General features: G+C 42.1%; 1 protein-coding gene across 5 annotated transcripts in view; it reads right to left on the reverse strand.

The window, feature by feature from the left end:
• Window positions 1-21,998, reverse strand: part of PFKFB1 (6-phosphofructo-2-kinase/fructose-2,6-biphosphatase 1) — a 101,836-nt gene that overhangs the window by 920 nt on the left and 78,918 nt on the right. For all 5 annotated transcript variants that reach the window (XM_043895033.1, XM_043895030.1, XM_043895028.1 and 2 more), the window contains 5 exons: window positions 16,703-16,910; window positions 13,351-13,497; window positions 7,907-8,011; window positions 3,663-3,792; window positions 653-715 (listed from right to left, as the gene is read on the reverse strand). In XM_043895033.1, coding sequence (XP_043750968.1) covers window positions 653-715; window positions 3,663-3,792; window positions 7,907-8,011; window positions 13,351-13,497; window positions 16,703-16,910 — 653 coding nt within the window. The remainder of the gene's footprint in view (window positions 1-652; window positions 716-3,662; window positions 3,793-7,906; window positions 8,012-13,350; window positions 13,498-16,702; window positions 16,911-21,998) is intronic.

Genomic DNA, 21,998 nt, shown 5'->3' on the forward strand with positions numbered 1-21,998 from the left:
AGGCTCTGCTCCTAATAGTCTCGCTGTTCTCTGAGCCTCCCTTGTCAATGGGAATGAGAATTGAGAAGAGATGATCTCTGCCCCACTCCCCAGCTTTTTTCTGTGAGACAGAAACCTAATCTGTGTAATAAGGATGGAGCTTTGTGGAGCCTCCCAGCTGTGTTAGGTGCTAAAGTGCTAAAAGAATCTTGGGGCCACTACCTTGGGGCAATCAACCCCAGGTAAAGTTTATTTTGAGAACTATGTGGTTACTGCAAGATCAGAGGTGTGGAAGACCACAAGATACTTCTGGGGAGCCTCAAGAAAGAGGAGGGTGGTACCATTGGGGTTTGGATCTGGCATAGGAAGCCCAAAGCCTGTGGAAGCCCCTCTTTCTCTGGTCCCTTTTTGGGACCCCCCTCTTCTACAGCTTTGTGCTATATGATTGGTGCTCTGGTAGAGACAGAGAAAGCTGGGGCCACATCCCAGATTTAGAGGCTACCTAAGTCCTTCCCCCATTGTTATCTTGCTACCACCAGTCCTGCCTCTACCAAGACACCTAACTACCCACCCAGGGAATCTCTCTCAGGACTTTGCTGGACAAATGGTAGGCACTGCTGGCATGCTCATAGCGTCTATATGCTTTTCCCGAGATGAAGGTGAGGGCACTCACCATAAGCCACAGGTGTAAGTTTGAGCACTGTGTGCAGAGGGCACTTGAGATAAGGCAATTCATCTAGAAAGGAGGAGAGAGCAGCTTTCAGAGGCAGGATGCTAGGGGTGTCACCACCTCTCTGGGGTTCCAGGCTTAATGCACTCTTCCCTTCCACCCCCTTCCCCATGGATATCTTTACCTGGGTCCTGCTCACCCACACTCTTCAGGGGGCAGTGCTGAGAGCCCAGTGGGGAGGAAGGAAAAGAGCAGAGAGGCTTCAGGAGCAAGGAAGATGGTGGGTCCTGGGGATCTGGGACAGACCCTGGGTCCCCAGAAACCAAAGATTGGCACTGTGGAGGTGGCTGACCTCCTCAACTGCAGGGCAGACATGAGAGCAAGGCAAGCCTCCCTCCCACCCCTACTCAGTCCTACCACGGGGTCCCCCACCTCAAAGGTCACAGCAGGTCTCAGCCAGTGTTTTCTGAGGCCCTACTATGCGCAGGGCCTTGGCTGAGGTGCATGCACCTTGGCAGCTCTTGCAGCTTTCTCCCCAGCCCAGGCCTGTGCCTTCTGACTCCTTGGACACTTGTTGATGGACAAGCATTCACTGATTCACTTGTGTTCAGTTCCTGATGATTTGCATGCAATGACTTGCATGGCCTTGACGGCAGTCACCAGATAGCCTCAAGGGAGTGGATGACTAGGCACACTCCATGGATGAGGACCCTGAAGCTTTGAGAAGGAAGACACTTGCCCTGAGTCCCACAGCCAGGAAGTGGCAGTGCTGGAACTGGAACCCAGGATGCTTTGAGCCCAAATGTGTGCTCTGACCACTGAAGTCTTCTGCCACTGCCTTTGAGGGATGCACAGTGCTGTGTGGTGACACTCCCACCTCTCATTCCTCTCTGTAAACACCCATCCTCCTGATCACCCAGGAAACATATTCAGCTTTCTATCTTCCCTTCATTGAGCCAGTACCCACCCATCATGGCCTCCCTGCCCCTGAGGGTCATGCTAGGCTTTTCAGGCCTGCCATGGCCCACCCAGCCTCCTGACACATAAAATTTCCTGGGCAACCAATCTGCTCCTCCTCCTTGCCTTTGTCATCATCATCTTCAGGTGCTGGGTCCAGTGCTTTTGGTCTATTACCTCACTCCATTCTCACTGATACTTTATGGGAGTTACTGTTCCTCACTGCATGCCTGACAAAATAGATTCAGAGAAGGGAATCAACTTGCCTGAGGTCTCTGACCCAGTTCTGCCACTGCCTAGACCAGTGATCTCAACCATGCTTTTTCTTTTTCTGGTCCTTGAAGATCTTATCTCTTATAGCACAGGATTGGACCCAGCTCTGAGGTCCTGTGGATCTGAGTTCTCAGTCACAGCATCTTCCTGAGTTTCAGTTTCCTTACTTCAGCAATAGCGGTAAGAGCATGTGCCCAGTTGTGCCTAGCCCAGCTCCTAGGACAGCTGTGACAAGCTGGCATGGCCTGTTCATGAAAGCGGGTAGTATGTGGGTAAAGCAGTGGGCAAATGGGAGATGCATGTGCTTCCCATGAACCCCACATGTGTCTGAGATAAGGTGCCTCTGGAATGCACCCAAGATTAGTGCCTCTCTCTGCCCCACTGAGCCCTATGATCTCGGGCAAGTCACTTCATCTCTCAGAGCCTCCATTTCCTCTTCTGCACAGTCAGGGTTACAGGACCAGCCTCACAGTCTCAAAACTAGTACTGAGCAGTAGAGATGTGAACAGTATCAGAAATCTAGCAGCACCACCCCATCCCCTGTCACCTTTTTTCCATTGAGGAGACTGAGGACCAAGCAAAGGAAATTACTTGTCCAATGTCAAGTTCTCAAGTCCTCCAGGTTCCAATTCTAGATGACTCCATATTATAAGAGCCCTTTGTTTGGAAGCTAGCATCATAGAAAAGATCCAAGTCTGCAGGACATTGTACACTTTAAGTATGACTTTGCACTGTCCTCACACATCCTTACTTCAGTATCCTGGAGATGCCAACACTTCAGTTTCCATTTCAGAAATAGACTTTCACACCTGGAGGTGACATGATAGTCCCTTGCCAGGACAGCTGCCCTAGCTTGCAATTTGTAATCAGTGTGTAGATACTCCGTAAATGAAAATATCCAGATTTTTTAATAAAAATAAATTATCATTTAAAAATGAAAACACCACTATCTTGGAGAAATCATCCCTAGAGCAAAGACAGAAACCTATAATCAAAATCAAGATGCTAGGGACTTCCCTGGTGGTCCAGTGGTTAGGATTCCGTGCTTCCATTGCAGGGGGCGTGTTGGATCCCTGGTCGGGGAAATAAGATCCTCCATGGCACATGCACGGTGTGGCCAAAAAGTTAAAAAAAAAAGTCACAAGAGGTCCCAATCCACTGATGACAGCATGCCTCTGAGAAATACTGGCTCAGCTTTCTCAGGTTGAAACAGACTGTTAAGGTTGGCTTTGAAAATGTTAACTCATAATAACACTGATGTTAATAATAGCAGCTAACACTTATATGGCCCATACTTTGTGTCATGAACTGTTCTAAGCTCTATACATATGTTAATTTATTTAAACTTCATCATTCTCTCCATTTTACAGATGAGGAAACTGAGAACAGAGCCTGCAACCTGCTAAGTCGCTTCAGTTGTGTCCAACTGTTTGCGACCCCATGGACTGTAGCCTGTCAGGCTCCTCCATCCATGGGATTCTCCAGGCAAGAATACTGGAGTGGGTTGCCTGTGCCCTCCTCCAGGGGATCTTCCTGACCTAGGGCTTGAGCCCACGTCTCCTGTGGCTCCTGCACTGTAGGCGGATTCTTTACTACTGAGCCACAGGGGAGAGGTTAAAGTAATTTGCCAAAGGTATCGCGAGACAGAGTAAGAACTTGGACTCATGCACCCTTGTTCTAAATACTGTGCTCTTAACTATTAAGATATAAACCAAAAGTTTCTGGTGTCAGAGTCTCAACTTACATGTAGCTCCCATGCCAGGAACAGAGAGAAAAGTGGTACCTGAGCTCTTGTCCAGAAAGTAGGCCAGGAGGCACCGCATGACAGCCTGGTGGCAGATCACCAATACATTTTCCTGCCGTTCTAGCTCCATTATAACTGGCTCCAGACGCTGGACCAGATCTTCATAAGACTGAAAGGGAGAGAAACATTTGTGTAAGAAGGGGAGATGAGGCACATTTGCCCTGAGGAGAAGAACTCTAGACCAGGAATCAGGAAAACTTGATTGTGGTGCCAGTTCAGTTGTTGGTCAGCAGTATGACCTTGGGCAACTCACTTCCTTCCTAGGGCCTTACTTTTTCATCTATTAAATGGAGCAATCAATATAGTGGAGTAGACAACAATAACAATAATAAAACTTTCCTCTAAAAAATCCCTAGAAAAGCTGGATAAAATAAATGTTTGCACTGCTGATCTTTCAAGAAAACACAACATTATGAATATAGGGTTCCTAAATGAAGAAAAACTTGGGAAAAAGAGTGATGAATGGATATAGAAGCCATAATTCCCATGGGGGCATTTGCCAATCACAGTATCCAAGAGCCTTGAGCTTTTAAAACATAATAGAGATACGAGATAAAGCCTTAGGTGTGTATAGGGTAGGGATTTGGGACTGAAACCTTCAAAGGACTACATCCTCAATAAAATTATAGGCTAAAAATATATCCACAGGCAATGGGAAACAATAAAAAAATGTGTCTCTGTCTGACTCTTGGAGGAAAAAATTAGGAAAAGCCTCCACTAAGAATGTATAACCCCAAACATCTCGTTAGATAGATTTGTGGTTCAGAATTATATTACCCATGTGGTTTAGAAAATGCTAAGCTGAGAGTTTAATAAAAAGTGATTTCAAGTCATTTGCTTCCAGGAGTGTCTGGAAGAAGCAAATGTAAATTCTCTCTAGATTCTCTTAAATGAGGCTGCATGGATTTCCCACAGATAAATTTTTGTCAAACTGAGGCTCATATAACATACACAGAAAATAAGCTATAATAAGTAAAAATAAGCAGAACTCTAACAACTTAAGATAAAGGATCCACAATATAAAATAAATATTCTCAAGATTTTTAAAGAAGTAAAAGATTGACTCAAAAATGCAAGGAAGAAATAAGATGCTATTGAATATAAGATCCAGATTTGAAAAAGAATTAAGTAGAATTTTTATAAATGAAGAATATATTCATTAAAATGGAAAACTCAATGGATAGAGTAAGCAGAGCATTAAATAAAATGTTTTGGAAGACAGAGCTGAAGAAATTACTCAGAATGTAGCAAAGAGATCGAAAATAAGAAGTTTGGAGACATGAAGCATAGAGGTAAAACTAACACATATCTAGTTGCATTTCTAGAAGGAGATAATAAAGAAAATATGAGAGAGGAATAGTTAAAGATATAATGCCTCGGAATTTTCTAGAACTGATGAAGAATCTCAGTTCTCAGATTCAGGAATTCCAATTAATTCCAAGCAAGATGAATTAAAAGAAATTAATATTTAGACACATCAGAGTGAAGCTTAAAAGCAATAGAGACCCAAAGACCCTAAAAGCAGCCAGAGAGAAAAGAAATAACAATTAGACTTATAGGAGACTTCTTAGCCATGTTAGAAACCAGAAGACAGTGGCGATGATAACTCCAGAGAGAAAATTGTCATCCTAGTGTTTTATACCTTGCCAAAGTACCATCTAGGTTTGAGGACCACCCCTCCAAAAGACATTTTTAGACAAAAGGAAAGGTGAGTCTACAACCAACAGATCCTTCTAAAGAAAATTCTAAAAAAAAGATAGACATTTAACTCAGAAGGAAAACTTGAGATGTAACATGAAAGAATGATCAAAGGAATTGGTAAATATGTGGCTGAATCTAAATAAACACTGACTATATACAATAGTTTTTAGTTAGTAAAAATTGTATTTTAATTAGATAAGTGATTTCCCCCCATTTCTGCTATATAAAATCCATCTAGGAGAACAGAATGGGAGTTCCTTAAAAAACTAAAAATAAAACTATCATGTGACCCAGCAATCCCACTCCTGGGCATTTATCTGGAGAAAACCATAATTCAAAAATATACATGCACTCCAATGTTCTTTGTAGCACTATTTACAAAAGCTAAGACGTGGTAGCAACCTAAATGTGTATCAACACGAATGGATAGAGAAGAAGAACCTAAATATCTATAAACAGATGAACTGAATATTAATATATTCCATTGTATACATATAAACTTCATTGTGTATATATTAATTAACATATATAATGGAATATTACTCAGCCATCAAAAGAATGAAATAAGGCCATTTGCAGCAACATGGGTGAACCTAGAGATTATCTGAAGTCAGACAGAAAAAGACAAATATCATATGACATCACACATATGTAGAATATAATTTAAAAAAATGATATAAATGATCTTATTTAGAAAATAGAAACAGACTTACAGATATCAAAAACAAACTTATGGTTACCAAAGGAAAAATGTGGGAGGGAGGATAAATCAGGTGCTTGGGATTAATACACACACACAATTATATATAATATAGATAATCAGTAAGAGCCAACTGAATAAAACAAGGAACTCTTCAATATTATGTGATAACCTATATGAGAGAACCTATATGAAAAAGAATAAATATATGTATATGTGACACAACATTGTAAATCAACTATAATCCAATAAAATTTTTTAAAAAGAAAAAATCCATCTATGTGGGTACAAAGTTTATTGTTTGGAAGTAATTCTATTTTATCTAGAATTCATAATAATTTTACTTTGGTAATGTCAATTTAACCCAGAAATACAATATGTTGGCATTATAGGGACAAATAGTGACGTATTCTGATAGATTGGTATAAACTGAAGTGCTTCAGCAAGAATTCATTCAATTAACACTCAATGAGTAAGCTGTGCTTATAATAATAAATATAATACTAACAATAATAATTCATTTGGGGAATAAGACACAAGTTTGAAGTAAGTAAAATAAAAAACAACAATTAACAAGCAATATAAGAGCGGGAGTGACCAGAGTTGTAAAATTTTTATATTGATTCAGGAGGCAGGTAGAGATATTGATTTTTAGATTTTGTCAGTCATACATATTAAAATGTTAAGAGTAACTCTAAAAGCATGGAAAGAGATTGCATAACTCAAACATAGATGTAAAATTTTATCAATTCTAAAGAAGGGAGGAAAAGACAAAAAATAACCAAGCTTAAAGAGCTCAAAATAAGAGAGTAGAAATAAGTTCACATAAATTGGTAATTAAAATAAAAGTATACCAAACTTGCCATTCAAAAGTCATATATTTCCAGTATTTATCAAAACCAACAAAACCCAGCTCTATGTTGTCTATAGGAAACAAAACAAAACTACATAGAGAAGTTGAAAGTAAATAACTAACCAAATACTGAGCAGACAAAATTTTAATATCATATAAAAGAAGCATTATTAGGGGAGAAAGAGGCTTGCTCACTATATAATAAAATATACAGTTTACTAAGGAGATATAATTGCTTTAAATTTGTATGCTTCTAATAATATAGCCTCAAAATATAAAAAGGAAAATGAGGACACAGTCACTGACTTCATAATGTCATTTCTGAGGGTGAAAATACAAATGTTAAAGTGCTTTGTAACACAGGATATCTATCATTTCATCTTCTCTAATATTCTGCCTTCTGATAATTTTCCTCAGGAACCTGTATCAGAAATGGAGTATGACTAATAAATATTCTAACATGTGGAACTGGCTAAATGGAGGCTGGGTTGAAAGCAATGAGGATTCACCACCACATGGAAATAGGGAACTGATAATCTGGTTCATATGGTGGCAGAAGAGTTGGTTAAACCATTAGCCATTGTCACTTGGGACTCCAACCCACAATCCAGAAAGGCTGGAGCTTTAGGCAACTTGGCAATAAAGTGTCAGAAAATTAAAGTACATTAAAATATTTCAGATGCCATTAGTGAAAGAACATTAAAGACAAAGTCTAGGATAAAGTGAGCCTTCCTGAAAGAAGGAAATAAACAGGCAAATGTACTGCCTTTAAAAAGAGGAAAATGTTGTGTATAGCCAAGAATGAGAGAGCCAAGGGCCAGATAATCATGTGCTTTGTGGGATGGAAGATGCTGCAAAATTTGCTTTACCCTATTTCTAAAGCTGTCCGGGGGAATATGGAATCCTGGTAGTTGGAATAAAGATACTGGGGAGGAGTCCTAAGAGTCCGGCCACCCCTCCAAATCTTACCTCTCCCTTAGGATAGCGGTAGCGGTATTTATCTTGGTCTCGCAGTGCAAATTCTTCAGGGTAGTGTTCTTGGATTTCTTCATAGGTCATCTCCTCACAGACACCCTGAGAAAAATTATTTGGGGACAAAAGTTTATACAAGTTGAAATCTCCACAACCTTTACCATAGGTCTGAGGCCAATGATCATGGAATATTAGCACACAAGCACCTGGGTTTCTGTTAACACACCTCTAGGTTTGGGTCTGCGTCTGCTTTTGTTGTTCAGTCACTAGTCGAGTCCAGCTATTTGCAGCTCCATGAACTGCAGCACACCAGGCTTCCCTGTTGTTCACTATCTTCTGGAGTTTGTTCAAACTCATGTCCATTGACTTTATGATGCTATTTAACCATCTTATCACCCCACCAAGCAACCATCTCTGTCACCCACTGCTCCTCCTGCCCTCAATCTTTCCCAACATCAGAGTCTTTTCCAATGAGTCAGCTCTTCAAATCAGGTGGCCAAAAGTATTGGAGCTTCAGCTTCAGCATCAGTCCTTCCAATGAATATTCAGGACTGATTTCCTTTAGGATTGACTGGTTCGATCTCCTTGCTTTCCAAGGGATTCTCAAGAGTCATCTCCAGCACCACAATTTGAAAGCATCAGTTCTTCAGCACTCAGTCTTCATTATGATCCAACTTTCACATCCATACATGACTACTGAAAAAACCATAGCTTTGACTATATGCACTTTGTCGGCAAAGTGATGTCTGGTTTTTAATACCCTATCTATGTTTGTCATAGCTTTTCTTCCAAGAAGCAAGCGTCTTTTAATTTCGTGGCTGCAGTCACTGTCTGCAGTGATTTTGAAGCCCAAGAAAATAAAGTCTGTCACTCTTTCCACTTTTTTCTCATCCATTTGCCATGACGTGATGGGACCAGATGCCATGATCTTAGTTTTTGAATGTTGAGTTTTAAGCCAGCTTTTTAACTTTCCTCTTTAACCCTCCTCAAGAAGCTCTTTAGTTCCTCTTTGCTTTCTGCCATTAGAGTGGTATCATCTGCATATCTGAGGTTGTTGATATTTCTCCCAGCAATCTTGATTCCAGCTTGTGCCTCATCCAGCCCAGCATTTTGCATGGTGTACTCTGCATATAAGTTAAATAAGCAGGACGACAATATACAGCCTTGGCGTACTCCTTTCCCAATTTTGAACCAGTCCATTGCTCCATGTCCAGTTCTAACTATTGTTTCCTGGCATTCAAACAGATTTCTCAAGAGACAAGTAAGGTGGTCTGATATTCCTGTCTCTTGAAGAATTTTCCACAGTTTGTTGTGATCCACAGTCAAAGGCTTTTGAGTAGTCAGTGAAGCAGAAATAGATGTTTTCCTGGAATTCCCGTGCTTTTTGTATGATCCAACAAATGTTGGCAATTTGATCTCTGGTTTCTCTGCCCATTCTAAACCCAGCTTGTACATCTGGAAGTTCTCGATTCACATACTGTTGAAGCCTAGCTTGAAGGATCTTGAGCATTACCCTGCTTACATGTGACATAAGCACAATTGCACGGTAGTCCCTTTGGTATTGCTCTTCTTTGAGTTTGGAATGAAAACTGACCTTTTCCAATCCTGTGGCTACTGCTGAATTTTCCAAATTTGCTGACATACTGAGTGCAACAGTTTAACAGCATCATCTTTTAGGATTTGAAATAGCTCAACTGGAATTCCATCCCCTCCACTAGCTTTGTTGGTAGTAATGCTTCCTAAGGCCCACTTGACTTCACACTCCAGGATGTCTGACTCTAGGTGAGTGACCACACCATTGTGGTTATCTGCATCATTAAGACCTTTTTTGTTATAGTTCTTCTTTCTATACTTGCCACCTCTTCTTCCTGGTGGGTTATAGTCCATGGAGTTGCAAAGAGTTGGACACAACTGAGCAACTAAACCTTTCACTACTTCACTTTACTGCCTCTATGGAAGGAGAAAATACATTCTTTTTGTTGTCTGGTGTATGTGTATATGTGTGCACAAGGTATGTAGCTGTGTGGATGTGAGAATGAGTGCATGTGCATAGGTGTGTTCAGGCTGAGTGCATGGTGGGTACCTGTGGTGCTTCTCTATGATTATCCTAACAGGTTTATAGATGTACATTGTACATATGTGTGTATTTTTATAAATTTGTGGGTTTAAGAATTTGTGATTGTGTTTGTGTAGCTTGCTCATGATGTGTATTTTTGGTATGTTTAAGGTCCTATGCTATTGGTTGTGCATTTGTCTCAGCATATATATGTAAGTATAGATATGAGTATGTGTATATAAAGGATGTCGTGTCATCTAAGAATGTGTCTGCATAGGTGTCTCTGTGGTCTGTCTCTTCATGTGGGTCTCAGTGTGTCTGTGGTGTGTGTGTCTCTGAAATGTGTATCTCCATAAATATATGTGTGAGTATCTATGTACCTATGTCTGAGGTCTGTGTGAATCTGTGGTAATATGGTTGAGGCTGTATGTCTGCACTGTTTGTGTGTCCATGGTGCGCCTCTATGTGTCTATGTGATGTAGATATATGCAAAGATTGCATGTGTGTATATGGTGAATGTGATATGTGTCTGTGAAATGCATATCTGTGAGTGTAAACATACCTGTGGTGGATGTCTGTGACTGTGCACGCAAGTGCATGTGTATGTACATATCCACAACAGGGCTTTTCAATGTTATAGCATTTCCCATCCCTCCTGCCTACACTTCTTCTCCAGGACCTCTGGCAGATAAAGAAATAGGTATCCACAGACTTCTCTCAGAAGGCAAGAATTAGCAAATTCCTCAGTTTCAGAGTGGTCCTTGGGGATATACATTCTCCTGACCCAAAGAAGGAATTAAGGGCTCTCAAAGAATGAGTTCTCACTAAGAAATCCACAGAAGTGAGGTGGCTGTTGGTAGAGGTGGGGTCGATGTTAGGTTTATAAGATTCCCTTCTGGTTTGGTAGATTCCAATTAGACCTTCCTGTAGTGAAGCAATGGGCTCTGGTTGTCTTTTGAGCCACCAACCAGGCTTTCCTTAGGAGTTAGGTTCACCCCTGTCCCAACCTACAAGAAGACAGGCAGTGTCAAACCTGCATCTGACACTGCCCATGGGAGAAAATGCACTCTGTATATTCACAAAGTCCTTCCAGATTGGCTTTGACTTTTTATTCTGAGGCATGCTGGGAATTTGTTGCCTGTGGAAGTGACCACTGACCCCTTATTGACTTAAAGAAAATCGCCTAACTTCTTTGAATTTTATTTTCCTCATCTGCAAAGTAAGGATAATTATAACTATCTCACAACAGTATTTTGAATATTATAGATAATATATATAAAAGAGACTAGTACAGAATGTACAAGGCACAATTAAAAAACAATCCATGGAATATATTACTCTATAATTAATATTGCTTGGATTATATAGTAATTTAAATAGATCAATTTAATCTAATGTTATTAGGTTAATATATCTAATTATTAATAGAGTATTGGTAATGGAAATAAACCAGAAAGTTAGACATTCTAAATTCTTCCTCCTTCTTGACCCATCTTTCATAGCTAATTTCTGAGATTCTAATCCTTAAATTTCTCTCAAATCTATTCCTCTTTCTTCTCTCTCCATCTCCACTGCTATAACCTTAGTAGACCTATACACATACACAATTCCCTCTTTGCTTATGCTGCTTTCTCTGCATGATTCCTTACCCTCTCTACTTGGCTCACTGTTACTCAACCCTCAGGTTTTAAGTAGGCATCACTTCCTCCAGGCAGATCATGGCTGGGTCAGATGCCTTGCCCCAGCATCTGTGTGCCCACATTCTAGCCTACCAGAGTCTGCATCACACATGCTGTTTTGTATTCCTCTGTCTACCCTATTTTTTTAATGAAAATTCAATGAAGACAGAAACCAATCTCTGTCTCTAGCACTATTCTAGAGTTTGAAATGGAGTAGGGATCCAATAAGTGCTTATACCACATGTGTGCCATAAACAAACAATAACTGAACTATTATGATGAAAAGTTGTCTCACATGTATTTTATAATAATATATGTGATATGTATAACAATGTTGTATTTCCCTTTTCTAAATATGTGTGTCTATATACATCTATAGTTAAGTATATATGTTATTATGCATGTACACACATACTTCCTGTGTTTATCTAGCAGGCAATCAGGTTAACCTACCTACACAAAAGTTATCTACATCTGTGATGAAGCTTTTACTTTAGTATCTAACAATCATAACCTGTGGGCTGCTACCTGATGTAAATGTGCCTATAGTGCAGGTGAGACAATGGAGAGGAAATATCTTCTTAAAGAACTCATGGAAAAACCTGACTCTAAACAGAGACTGTGTCATGAGGGTCAGATGAAATATTCACTTTCCTTCATTTCATCTCCAATACACATCTGGTCCATCACACCCTCACTTCTTGCCTAGACTAATGCAGTCATCTCCATACTGGTAAGCATTCTCATTCTGGCCCTCTTCCCGCCTAGTCTCCAGACATGATCATGACAGAGTCATGGATGGAGTCTTCACAGCATGGTCTTTAAGAAAATGTGAATCACATTTGGCCCACTCCTCCTTTTAAGGAAGGAGGTAATTTTTTAAAAATAATTTTTAATCGGAAGATAATTGTTTTACAATGTTGCATTGGTTTCTGCTATACAACAAAGTGAATCATCTTTAAGTATACATATATCCCCCCCCCCCCCGTCTTGAGCCTCCTTCCCATCCCCCACCCACCTCCTCTAGGTTATCACAGGGGACCAATCTGAGTTCCCTGTACTATACAGCAGCTTCCCACTGGTTATCTATTTTGCACATGGTAGCCCACTCCTTGACTTAGACCACACCAATGTTTTCCCATTTTTAGGGTAGCATCCAATCCCTCAGTATGGACTATAAAGCCCCATAAGCTCTCTTCTTTTCCAACCTCATCTCCTTTCTCTCCAGACCTTACAATCACTATCTCAGACTCTCTGCTATTTCCCTTCAGTTCCCTGAACATGCTATGCTCTATTATCACCTCTGGGCTTTCACATGAACTGTTCCCTATTCCTTGAACTAAAATTTTTCCCTTACCCAAGTCCATTTTGCATGCTTCTAGGAAACTTTCCTTCTAAATCTTCCACCACTGTCTTGTCAAGAATATCCTCACCTTCTGAGACTCTATAGACCCTTGTATTTCCCCTCTCACAAACTTTTGTTGCATACAATGCAATGTCTTATTCACTGTCAACCTTCGGGCTCCATGAGAGTAAAGACCTTGTCTGTTCTGAACTTCACTGGATCCCCAAGGCACAGAACAGTGTTTAGCACAAGAAAAGTTTGTTGAATTAATTAGGTTTTGCATATGAGCCACAGCAAAGGCAATCCAGGGGATAAATCTAGAGTCACTACCCACCAGGGAATCCATCCCCCTCCATCTCACCGCATCAATCTCATTCAGGGCCTTCCATTGCTCATAGGGAACGCCTAAGGCTTCAGCTGTCTGGATGGTCCTCTTCATGTGGCTGGTCCACACCTTCAGGGAGCTGATACCCTGGGACTGAATGAAATTGGCCAGGGCATAGGCATACTGAGGAGTGGGGGTGCAAAGGAGGAGAGGATGGGAGAAAGAGAGATGAAAGAAGACAAGGTGGCCGTGAGAATAAATTTAGATCTACCACAAATAATGGAGTGATAATGAATAAGGAGGAGTAGAGTTTAAATGTTTCCAATTTACAAAAAGTCATATTCTTGCCCACATGACTAAGGACCAAGGGAATAGAAAATAATATATGTATTTATGTGTGTATATGTGCATATGTGTGTGTGTATTCACTGATGCTTGTTCACAGAACCTCCTACTTGGCTATTCATTCATTCAAACAGTTCACTTCTAACATTTGTGGGCCTGGGACAAAAGTACAAATAGAAGCACTCCACTTATAGTTCACCTCCCTTCTTTTCCCATTTCTGCTCCATCCTGTACTCCTAGGCACCTTAAGTACATGCTTATGGATAATCCAGTCACAGGAACAAATTCTGTCTATACCATATCTTCACCAATCCCCATGACATACAAACAGTGACCCCTTGGCCATTCCTTTTCCTAGGGGTGAACAATTTTGTGACATGTCCTGTTCTCATGTGAACAGACTCTGGGACAGGCCCCATATAAGTACTGGAAGCAGACTCTGGGCAGGAAATTCTAGGATTCTGGGTACTCTGAGTATGGCCTGAAAGTGTATGCGAGTGGGATGTAGGGGACATTTTTCTTTGACTTTGTGAATTCTCATTGCTTGAGCAGAGGACCTGGTACTAAGATTCTAAGGGCATTCAAATATTTACTGAGTGTGTGTAGCCATGTGTTGGGTGCTGGGGTGGCCAGATCTCAAGACATAGTGAGGGAAACAGTGACAGCACCAAAAGGAACCACTTAGGTTTGTGGAAGTGCATATGAGCAACTGATTCACTCTTCTTCTGCAGATAGGCAAGTTTTTAATCACAGATGATGTGTGGGGAACATCTGCACAAATGTACAGATACAGCGCACACATTTTTATGTACAGATATAGGCATTGTGTCCACACCTTCTAATTACGGATTATGAGTCAACAGTCATTGTGCTCTGGTGGAAGTCCTGATTGGGAGATAAGTGATGGGGTTTAATCTACCCCGGCTCCCTTACAGGGTCTCCTTGTGCCCTGGGGCATATCATGGGCCCACCCTGGCTTTGTATCTCCTGACTGTAACATGCAAACATCATTAGCTCACCCAGCCTGGTCTCTGTGAGTGTCACATTAGATAGTAGATGGGGAGCCACCAGAGTGCTCTCTGGCACATAGTGAGAGCTACGGTGCTCGATTGTGGGTGACAGTTGATGGGAAAATACTTTGGAAACTGTGCATGCTGCACTGTGCTCTTTAGCATGAAAGTTGGAGTCAGGCATGTGCATGTACATGTACACACTTCTATTTAAGGAGGCATGTTGTATGGAGATGGCCATGTGTCCAAACTGGGTGCTTAGTTGTGTGGGCAAGGCCATGGGCAGCCCCAACCAAGAGACCCCTGGCTGTAGGTGGTGCCATAGGCTTGGGTGGCATCTCTATGGCCTCTGACTCTGCTCTGAGGAGTGAGAGAGGTAATGGAAGTCAGAGTCCAACTTGAGGGGATACTGCCAGTCTGAAAGTAACAGAAAAGGAGCCAAGAGGACTGAGGCTTCTGGTGTGATGACTTGCCTGCAACACTGCCAGCTCTGCAGTGGGGGAGGCTGAGGGGCAAGCAGGAAGGCCTGGTTTTCAGTCCTGGCTCTGTCCTTTACTGAATGTGTGACCAGAGGCCACTTTCTGTTCCTGTCTGGGCCTCAGCCTCCTCTTCCATAAATCAGTGATGGTAATGCCCACTCCACAGAGTTGTGAAGATTAAATGAGGCCACACATGTGGAAGTAGATGGTGCCATGAATGTGCAGAGGTGTCCAATAAAAGAGGGAGCTCCTTCCCTCCTGCACCTCATTTCCCTCTTATCCCACCCCACGTCATCCTCCCAGCAAGAACAATACCTATATTAACAAGCCCAGTGAAAGTGAAAATGTTAGTCACTCAGTCGTGTCTGACTCTGTGACCCCATGGACTGTAGCCAGCCAGGCTCCTCCGTCCATGGAATTCTCCAGGCAAGAATACTGGAGTGGGTTGCTATTCCCTTCTCCAGGGTATCTTCCCAATCCAGGGATTGAACCTGAGTCTCCTGCACTGCAGACAGATTCTTTGTCATCCAAGCTACCTGGGAAGCCCCTTTAACAAGCCCAGGGAGAGGGCCAAATGCAGGAAAATGTGTTTCTTTATTTGGGCAGCACGTATAACATGCAGGTCATTATTCTTGACTAGAAAGAAGAGATTCCCACCATTGGCTTCCCTGATAGCTCAGTTTGTAAAGAATCCACCTGCAATGCAGGAGACCCCAGTTCGATTCCTGGGCCAGGAAGATCCGCTGTTGAAGGGATAGGCTACCCACTCCAGTATTCTGGCCTGGAGAATTCCATGGACTGTATAGTCCATGAGGTCGCAAAGAGTCGGACACCACTGAGCTACTTTCACTCATTCACTCAGAAAAGAGACTCCCACCATGAAGGTCAGAGATGGACCAGAACTGGGGGATATGGAGTCCAAGTGACCTGCCTGGGAGGGCAAGAGAGGACAGGGGAGGGCTTCCTGGATCAGCCCATGGAGCAGGAGATGGGTCCTGGAAAGGGTGGAGAAGGGAGGGCAGGAAAGAAGTGGTAACTGGTGGGGGACAAGAGTCAACTCTATGATGACCTGCAGTGGGGGTTTGGGAGCATAGCATCAGCCCTTAGTAATGCAAGAAAAGATGGATTCAAGTGTGGGGCACTTCAGGGCAGCTGTCTGTGCAAAGGATGGTCACCAGCTGACAGAAGGGACAGAGGAGGGCAGCATCCATGGCGGAAACTGCACAAATGAAGACACAGAGTTGTGAGAAAAGTGAGGGGACCAGTCAGGCAGGAGAGACAGTGCTCATTTTAATGGGGTTGGAGGAGCAAGTGGTCTGGGAAGGCCTGGTGTGCCAGGACCAAAGCATCAGAGTTGTTGGTGGCACATGGAAGCCATGCAAAGATGGGTCAAGACTGAATGACTAATGGGGTGGAAGAGCAGGAGTGGCCAGAACCTGCTTTTACCTTGTCACTGAGCCCCTCCACCCTCAGGACCCAGTCAGCAGCCACCCCACCAACATGTGGCCCACTTGAACCAGCCCAGTCAATCAGAGTGCATGGGGCCTTCCCTACCTGCTTGCCCCGAGCTGAGAGGCCAGAGTCACCTCCAATACGGCCTCTGAGGTTGAGTTCACTCTCACCATGCCGGCATAGGTAGATGGAGCGGGGTGTGACGTGAATGTTCATGAGATAGTAGACTGTGCGGCTCTGGATATGGTCCTGCACACGATTCACCATGTAGCGTGTGCCCACGTCGAAGATCTTGATGTAGGACAGGTGGCTGGGCCGGTCCAAGCAGGAGCAAGGGCAACTCAGGAGCTGATGTTGGAGAGGCTGATCCCAAGAGAAAGCCCCAACCACACACCCTGCCTTCAAGCCTACTCCACAATGCCGCTCTCACTTACCTTTCCTCTAGCCTTGCCTTGTTCTGCATACCTGTTCTAGAAACTTGGTTCCTGGCCACCCTGAGGAGCTCACTGCCTGCTACCATCTCCCTTTGTCTCCTTTCCTCAGTCTCAGCTTGAGCCAGACTGTTTTTTTACTTTCATTCATTACACTCCATGCATCTAGTATTCTCTCTTCTGTGGTTCACATTGCTGACATACTGAGAGAGAAACAGTAATCCTTCAACAGTCAAACAGGAAGAAAATGCAAGTGGCCTATGAGATGCTGGAAGCAGTCAGGGACAGGCAGTCAGGCACAGGGTATGGTCACTGTTCTGTCAGGTCTGAGGGTCAGAGCATCTGCTGTCATGTTTACAAATATGTTTTAAAAATATCTGAAATACTTGGAGATCTTTTCATGTCACTAAAGAATTCTGGCAAGGGTGGGCCCTTTAAATTATCCAGGTCTTCTAATACATTTTAAAATAGAATTCACCTAATATTCTGATATAAACATCTATTGCATAAAACAAACAAACCAAAAAAACAGCTGCCAACTGTGCCTGACTGCCTGTCCCTGACTGCCTCCAACATCTCATAGGCCATTTGCATTTGCTGAGCATTTTGTGTGTGTGTGTGTGTGTGTGTGTGTGTGTGTGTGTGTGTGTGTGCATCTGGCAGGGGTGGGAGGTTTCAAACTGCATAAATCCTCATAGCCATCCTAGGAAGTGGAGACTATAATTTCTGTTTTATAGGTGAGGAAACTGAAACACAGAGAGAGGAAGTGATTTGCCTGATGTCAAAATCTCCAACCTATGACTCTTAGAGCCTAGGTGGTAAATGTCTGATGTCACCTTGTTGTCTTGTTCCTGACACTAGGTTCTGAGTGGCACCAGGATAAATTCCAAATTCCTTAGCTTATTCTGACATTTTAGGTGCCTTCATACCTTGGCTGCGCTTGACCTAACCTCAGTGTTCCATGTCCATGCTCATAACTTTATTTCATTTCAGCCTTAATGCTTTTGCTGAAATATTCTCTGTACTCGTCTACTTTTTATTCGGACTTAACTAGGCCTTTACAAGGTACTGTTCTCTGTCCTTGAAAAGATGTTCTTTCCCTGGTTTCCAAAGCTGAGCTCCTATGCATCTATCCTCCAAGAGTCAGTATACTCACTCTTTCTACAAAGTTTTTTTTAAGCCCAGGATCATGTGAATCATTTAGAGGTACCTCACATCAAAAGTACTATGTTTTCTATTTCTTCTCGGCATACCCCCATCATTTATAATTTAAAATAAAAATTATCAGTTCAGTTCAGTTGCTAAGTGTTGCTGGACTCTTTGCAACAACATGGACTGCAGCACTCCAGGCCTCTCTGTCCATCACCAACTCCCGGAGCTTACCAAACTCATGTTCATCGAGTTGGTGATGCCATCCAACCATCTCATCCTCTGTTATCCACTTCTCCTCCTGCCTTCAATCTTTCCCAGGAACAGGGTCTTTTCCAATGAGTGCGTTCTTCACATCAAGTGACCAAAGTATTGGAGCTTCAGCTTCAGCATCAATGAACATTCAGGACTGATTTCCTTCAGGATTGACTGTTTGGATCTCCTTGCAGTCCAAGGGACTCTCAAGAGTCTTCTTCAGCACCACAGTTTGAAAGCATCAATTCTTTGGCACACAGTTTTCTTTATAGTCCAACTCTCACATCCATATATGACTACTGGAAAAACCATAGCTTTGACTAGATGGACCTTTGTCGGCAAAGTAATGTCTCTGCTTTTTAATATGCTGTCTAGGTTGGGCATAGCTTTTCTTCCAAGGAGCAAGTGTCTTTTAATTTCATGGCTACAGTCACCATCTGCAGTGATTTTGGAGCCCAAGAAAATAGTCTGTCACTGTTTCCATTGTTTCTCCATCTATTTACCATGAAGTGATGGGAGTGGATGTCATGATCTTAGTTCTCTGAATACTGAGCTTTAAGCCAACTTTTTCACTCTCCTCTTTCACTTTCATCAAGAGGTTCTTTGGTTCTTCTTTGCTTTCTGCCATAAGGGTGGTGTCGTCTGCATATCTGAGGTTATTGATATTTCTCCCAGCAATCTTGATTCCAGCTTGTACTTCATCCAGCCTGGCATTTTGCATAATGTACTCTGCATATAAGTTAAATAAGCAAGGTGACAATCTACAGCCTTGATATACTCCTTTCTCGATATGGAACCAGTCCATTGTTCCATGTCTGGTTCTAACTGTTGCTTCTTGACCTGCATACAGATTTCTCAGGAGGCAGGTAAGATGGCTTGGTATTCCGATCTCTTTAAGAATTTTCCAGAGTTTATTGTAATCCACACAGTCAAAGGCTTTGATGTAGTCAATAAAGCAGAAGTAGATGCTTTTCCAGAACTCTCTTGATTTTTCTATGATCCAGGAATGTTGGCAATTTGATCTCTGGTTCCGCTGCCTTTTCTAAATCCAGCTTGAACATCTGGAAGTTAATGGTTCATGTACTATTGAAGCCTGGCTTGGATAATTTTGAGCATTACTTTGCTACTGTGTGAGATGAGTGCAATTGTGTGGTAGTTTGAACACTCTTTGGCATTGTCTTTCTTTGAAATTGGAATGAAAACTGACTTTTTCCACTCCTGTGGTCACTGCTGACTTTTTGCAAATTTGCTGGCATTTTGAGTGCAGCACTTTAACAACACCATCTTTTAGGAATTGAAATTGCTCAGCTGGAATTCCACCACCTTCACTAGCTTTGTTCATAGTGATGTTTCCTAAGGTCCACTTGGCTTCAGACTCCAGGATGTCTAGCTCTAGGTGAGTGATCACACCATCGTTGTTATCTGGGTCATTAGGATCTTTTTTTGTGTGGTTTTTCTTTGTAGTCTTGCCACCTCTTCTTAATATCTTCTGCTTCTGTTAGGTCCATACCATTTCTGTCCTTTATTGTGCTCATCTTGGTATCTCTAATTTTCTTGAAGAGATCTCCAGTCTTTCCCATTCTATTTTTTCCTCTATTTCTTTGCATTGATCACTGAGGAAGGCTTTCTTATCTCTCCTTGCTATTCTTTGGAACTCTGCATTCAGATGGGCATGCCTTTCCTTTTCTCCTTTGCCTTTAGCTTCTCTTCTTTTCTCAGCTATTTGTAAGGTCTCCTCAGACAACCATTTTGACTTTTTGCATTTCTTTTTGTTGTGTATGGTCTTGATCACTGCCTCCTGTACAATGTCATGAACCTCCATTCATAGTTCTTCAGACACTCTGTCTATCAAATCTAACCCCTTGAATCTGTTTGTCACTTCCACTGTATAATTGTAATGGATTTGATTTAGGTCATACCTGAATGGTCTAGAGGTTTCCCTACTTTCTTCAATTTAGGTCTGAATTTGGCAATAAGGAGTTCATGATCTGAGCCACAGTCAGCTCCTGGTCTTGTTTTTGCTGATTGTGTAGAGCTTCTCCATCTTTGGATGCAAAGAATATAATCAGTCTGATTTCGGTGTTGACCATCTGGTGATGTCCATGTGTAGCATTGTCTATTGTTTTGTTGGAAGAGGGTGTTTGCTATGACCAGTGTGTTCTCTTGACAAAATTCTGTTAGCCTTTGCCCTGCTTCATTTTGTACTCCAAGGCCAAACTTGCCTGTTACTCCAGGTATTTCTTGACTTCCTCATTTTGCATTCCAGTCCCCTATGATGAAAAGGACATCTCTTTTTGGTGTTAATTCTAGAAGGTCCTGTAGGTCATCATAGAACCACTCAACTTCAGCTTCTTCAGAATTAGTGGTTGGGGCATAGACTTGGATTACTGTGATGTTGAATGGTTTGCCTTGAAAAAGAACAGAGATCATTCTGTCGTTTTTGCGATTGCACCCAAGTACTGCATTTTGGACTCTTTTCTTGACTATGAGGGCTACTCCATTTCTTCTAAGGTGTTGTTGCCCCTAGTAGTAGAAATAATGATCATCTGAATTAAATTGGCCCATTCCCATCTATTCCTATTCACTGATTCCTAAAATGTCGATGTTCACTCTTGTTGTCTCCTATTTCACCGCTTCCAATTTACCTTGATTCATGACCTACTATTCCAGATTCCTATGCAGTATGGTTCTTTATAGCATTAGCCTTTACTTCCATCACCAGTCCCATCCACATCTGGGCATTGTTTTTGCTTTGGCTCCATCTCTTCATTCTTTCTGGAATTATTTCTCCACTCTTTTCCAGTAGCATATTGGGCACCTACCAACCTGGTGAGTTCATCTTTCAATGTCACGTCTTTTTGCCTTTTCATACTGTTCATGGGGTTCTCAAAGCAAGAATACTGAAGTGTTTTGTCATTTCCTTCTCCTGTGGACCACGTTTTGTCTGAATTCTTTGCCATGACCTGTCTATCTTAGGTGGATAGACCATGTCTATCTACATGGCGTGGCTCATAGTTTCATTGAGTTAGACAAGGCTGTGGTCCATGTGATCAGTTTTTTTAGTTTTCTGTGCTTGTGGTTTTCATTCTGTCTGCCCTCTGATGAATAAGGATAAGAGGCTTATGGAAGCTTCCTGATGGGAGAGACATCTTTATACTAAAAATTATAAGCTATCTTATAATATGAGGAGGTTCTACTGATTTCTGGTTAGATCTTTTCTGTTTTCACTACCTTGATACTGTTTTTGAAATATTGTGTTGGCCAGAAATTTCGTTCAGAAAAACCCAAACTTTCTGCCAACCCAATACAAGCTACCAAAAGCTTTCAAGACTGTCTTTTTTTATTTCTTATTTTTGGTAGTCTCTACCTTGCTGGTGCCCTAAATACTTGGTAAACATGCTCTTCCAGATATTTTCCTCCAAGTTGGACTGGATCCCCTCTTCTGTGTTCCCCCAACCCACTTGCTTTACCATCCTCCAATTCTGGCCAGCTGCATATTCATTGTCTTCTTCAACCAAGTGGTCATTCTATCAGAGCAGATAGCCTATCCCTCTTTGTATTCT

This window comes from Cervus elaphus, chromosome X (genome assembly GCF_910594005.1).
Source record: "Cervus elaphus chromosome X, mCerEla1.1, whole genome shotgun sequence".
Taxonomy (NCBI): Eukaryota; Metazoa; Chordata; class Mammalia; order Artiodactyla; family Cervidae; genus Cervus; species Cervus elaphus.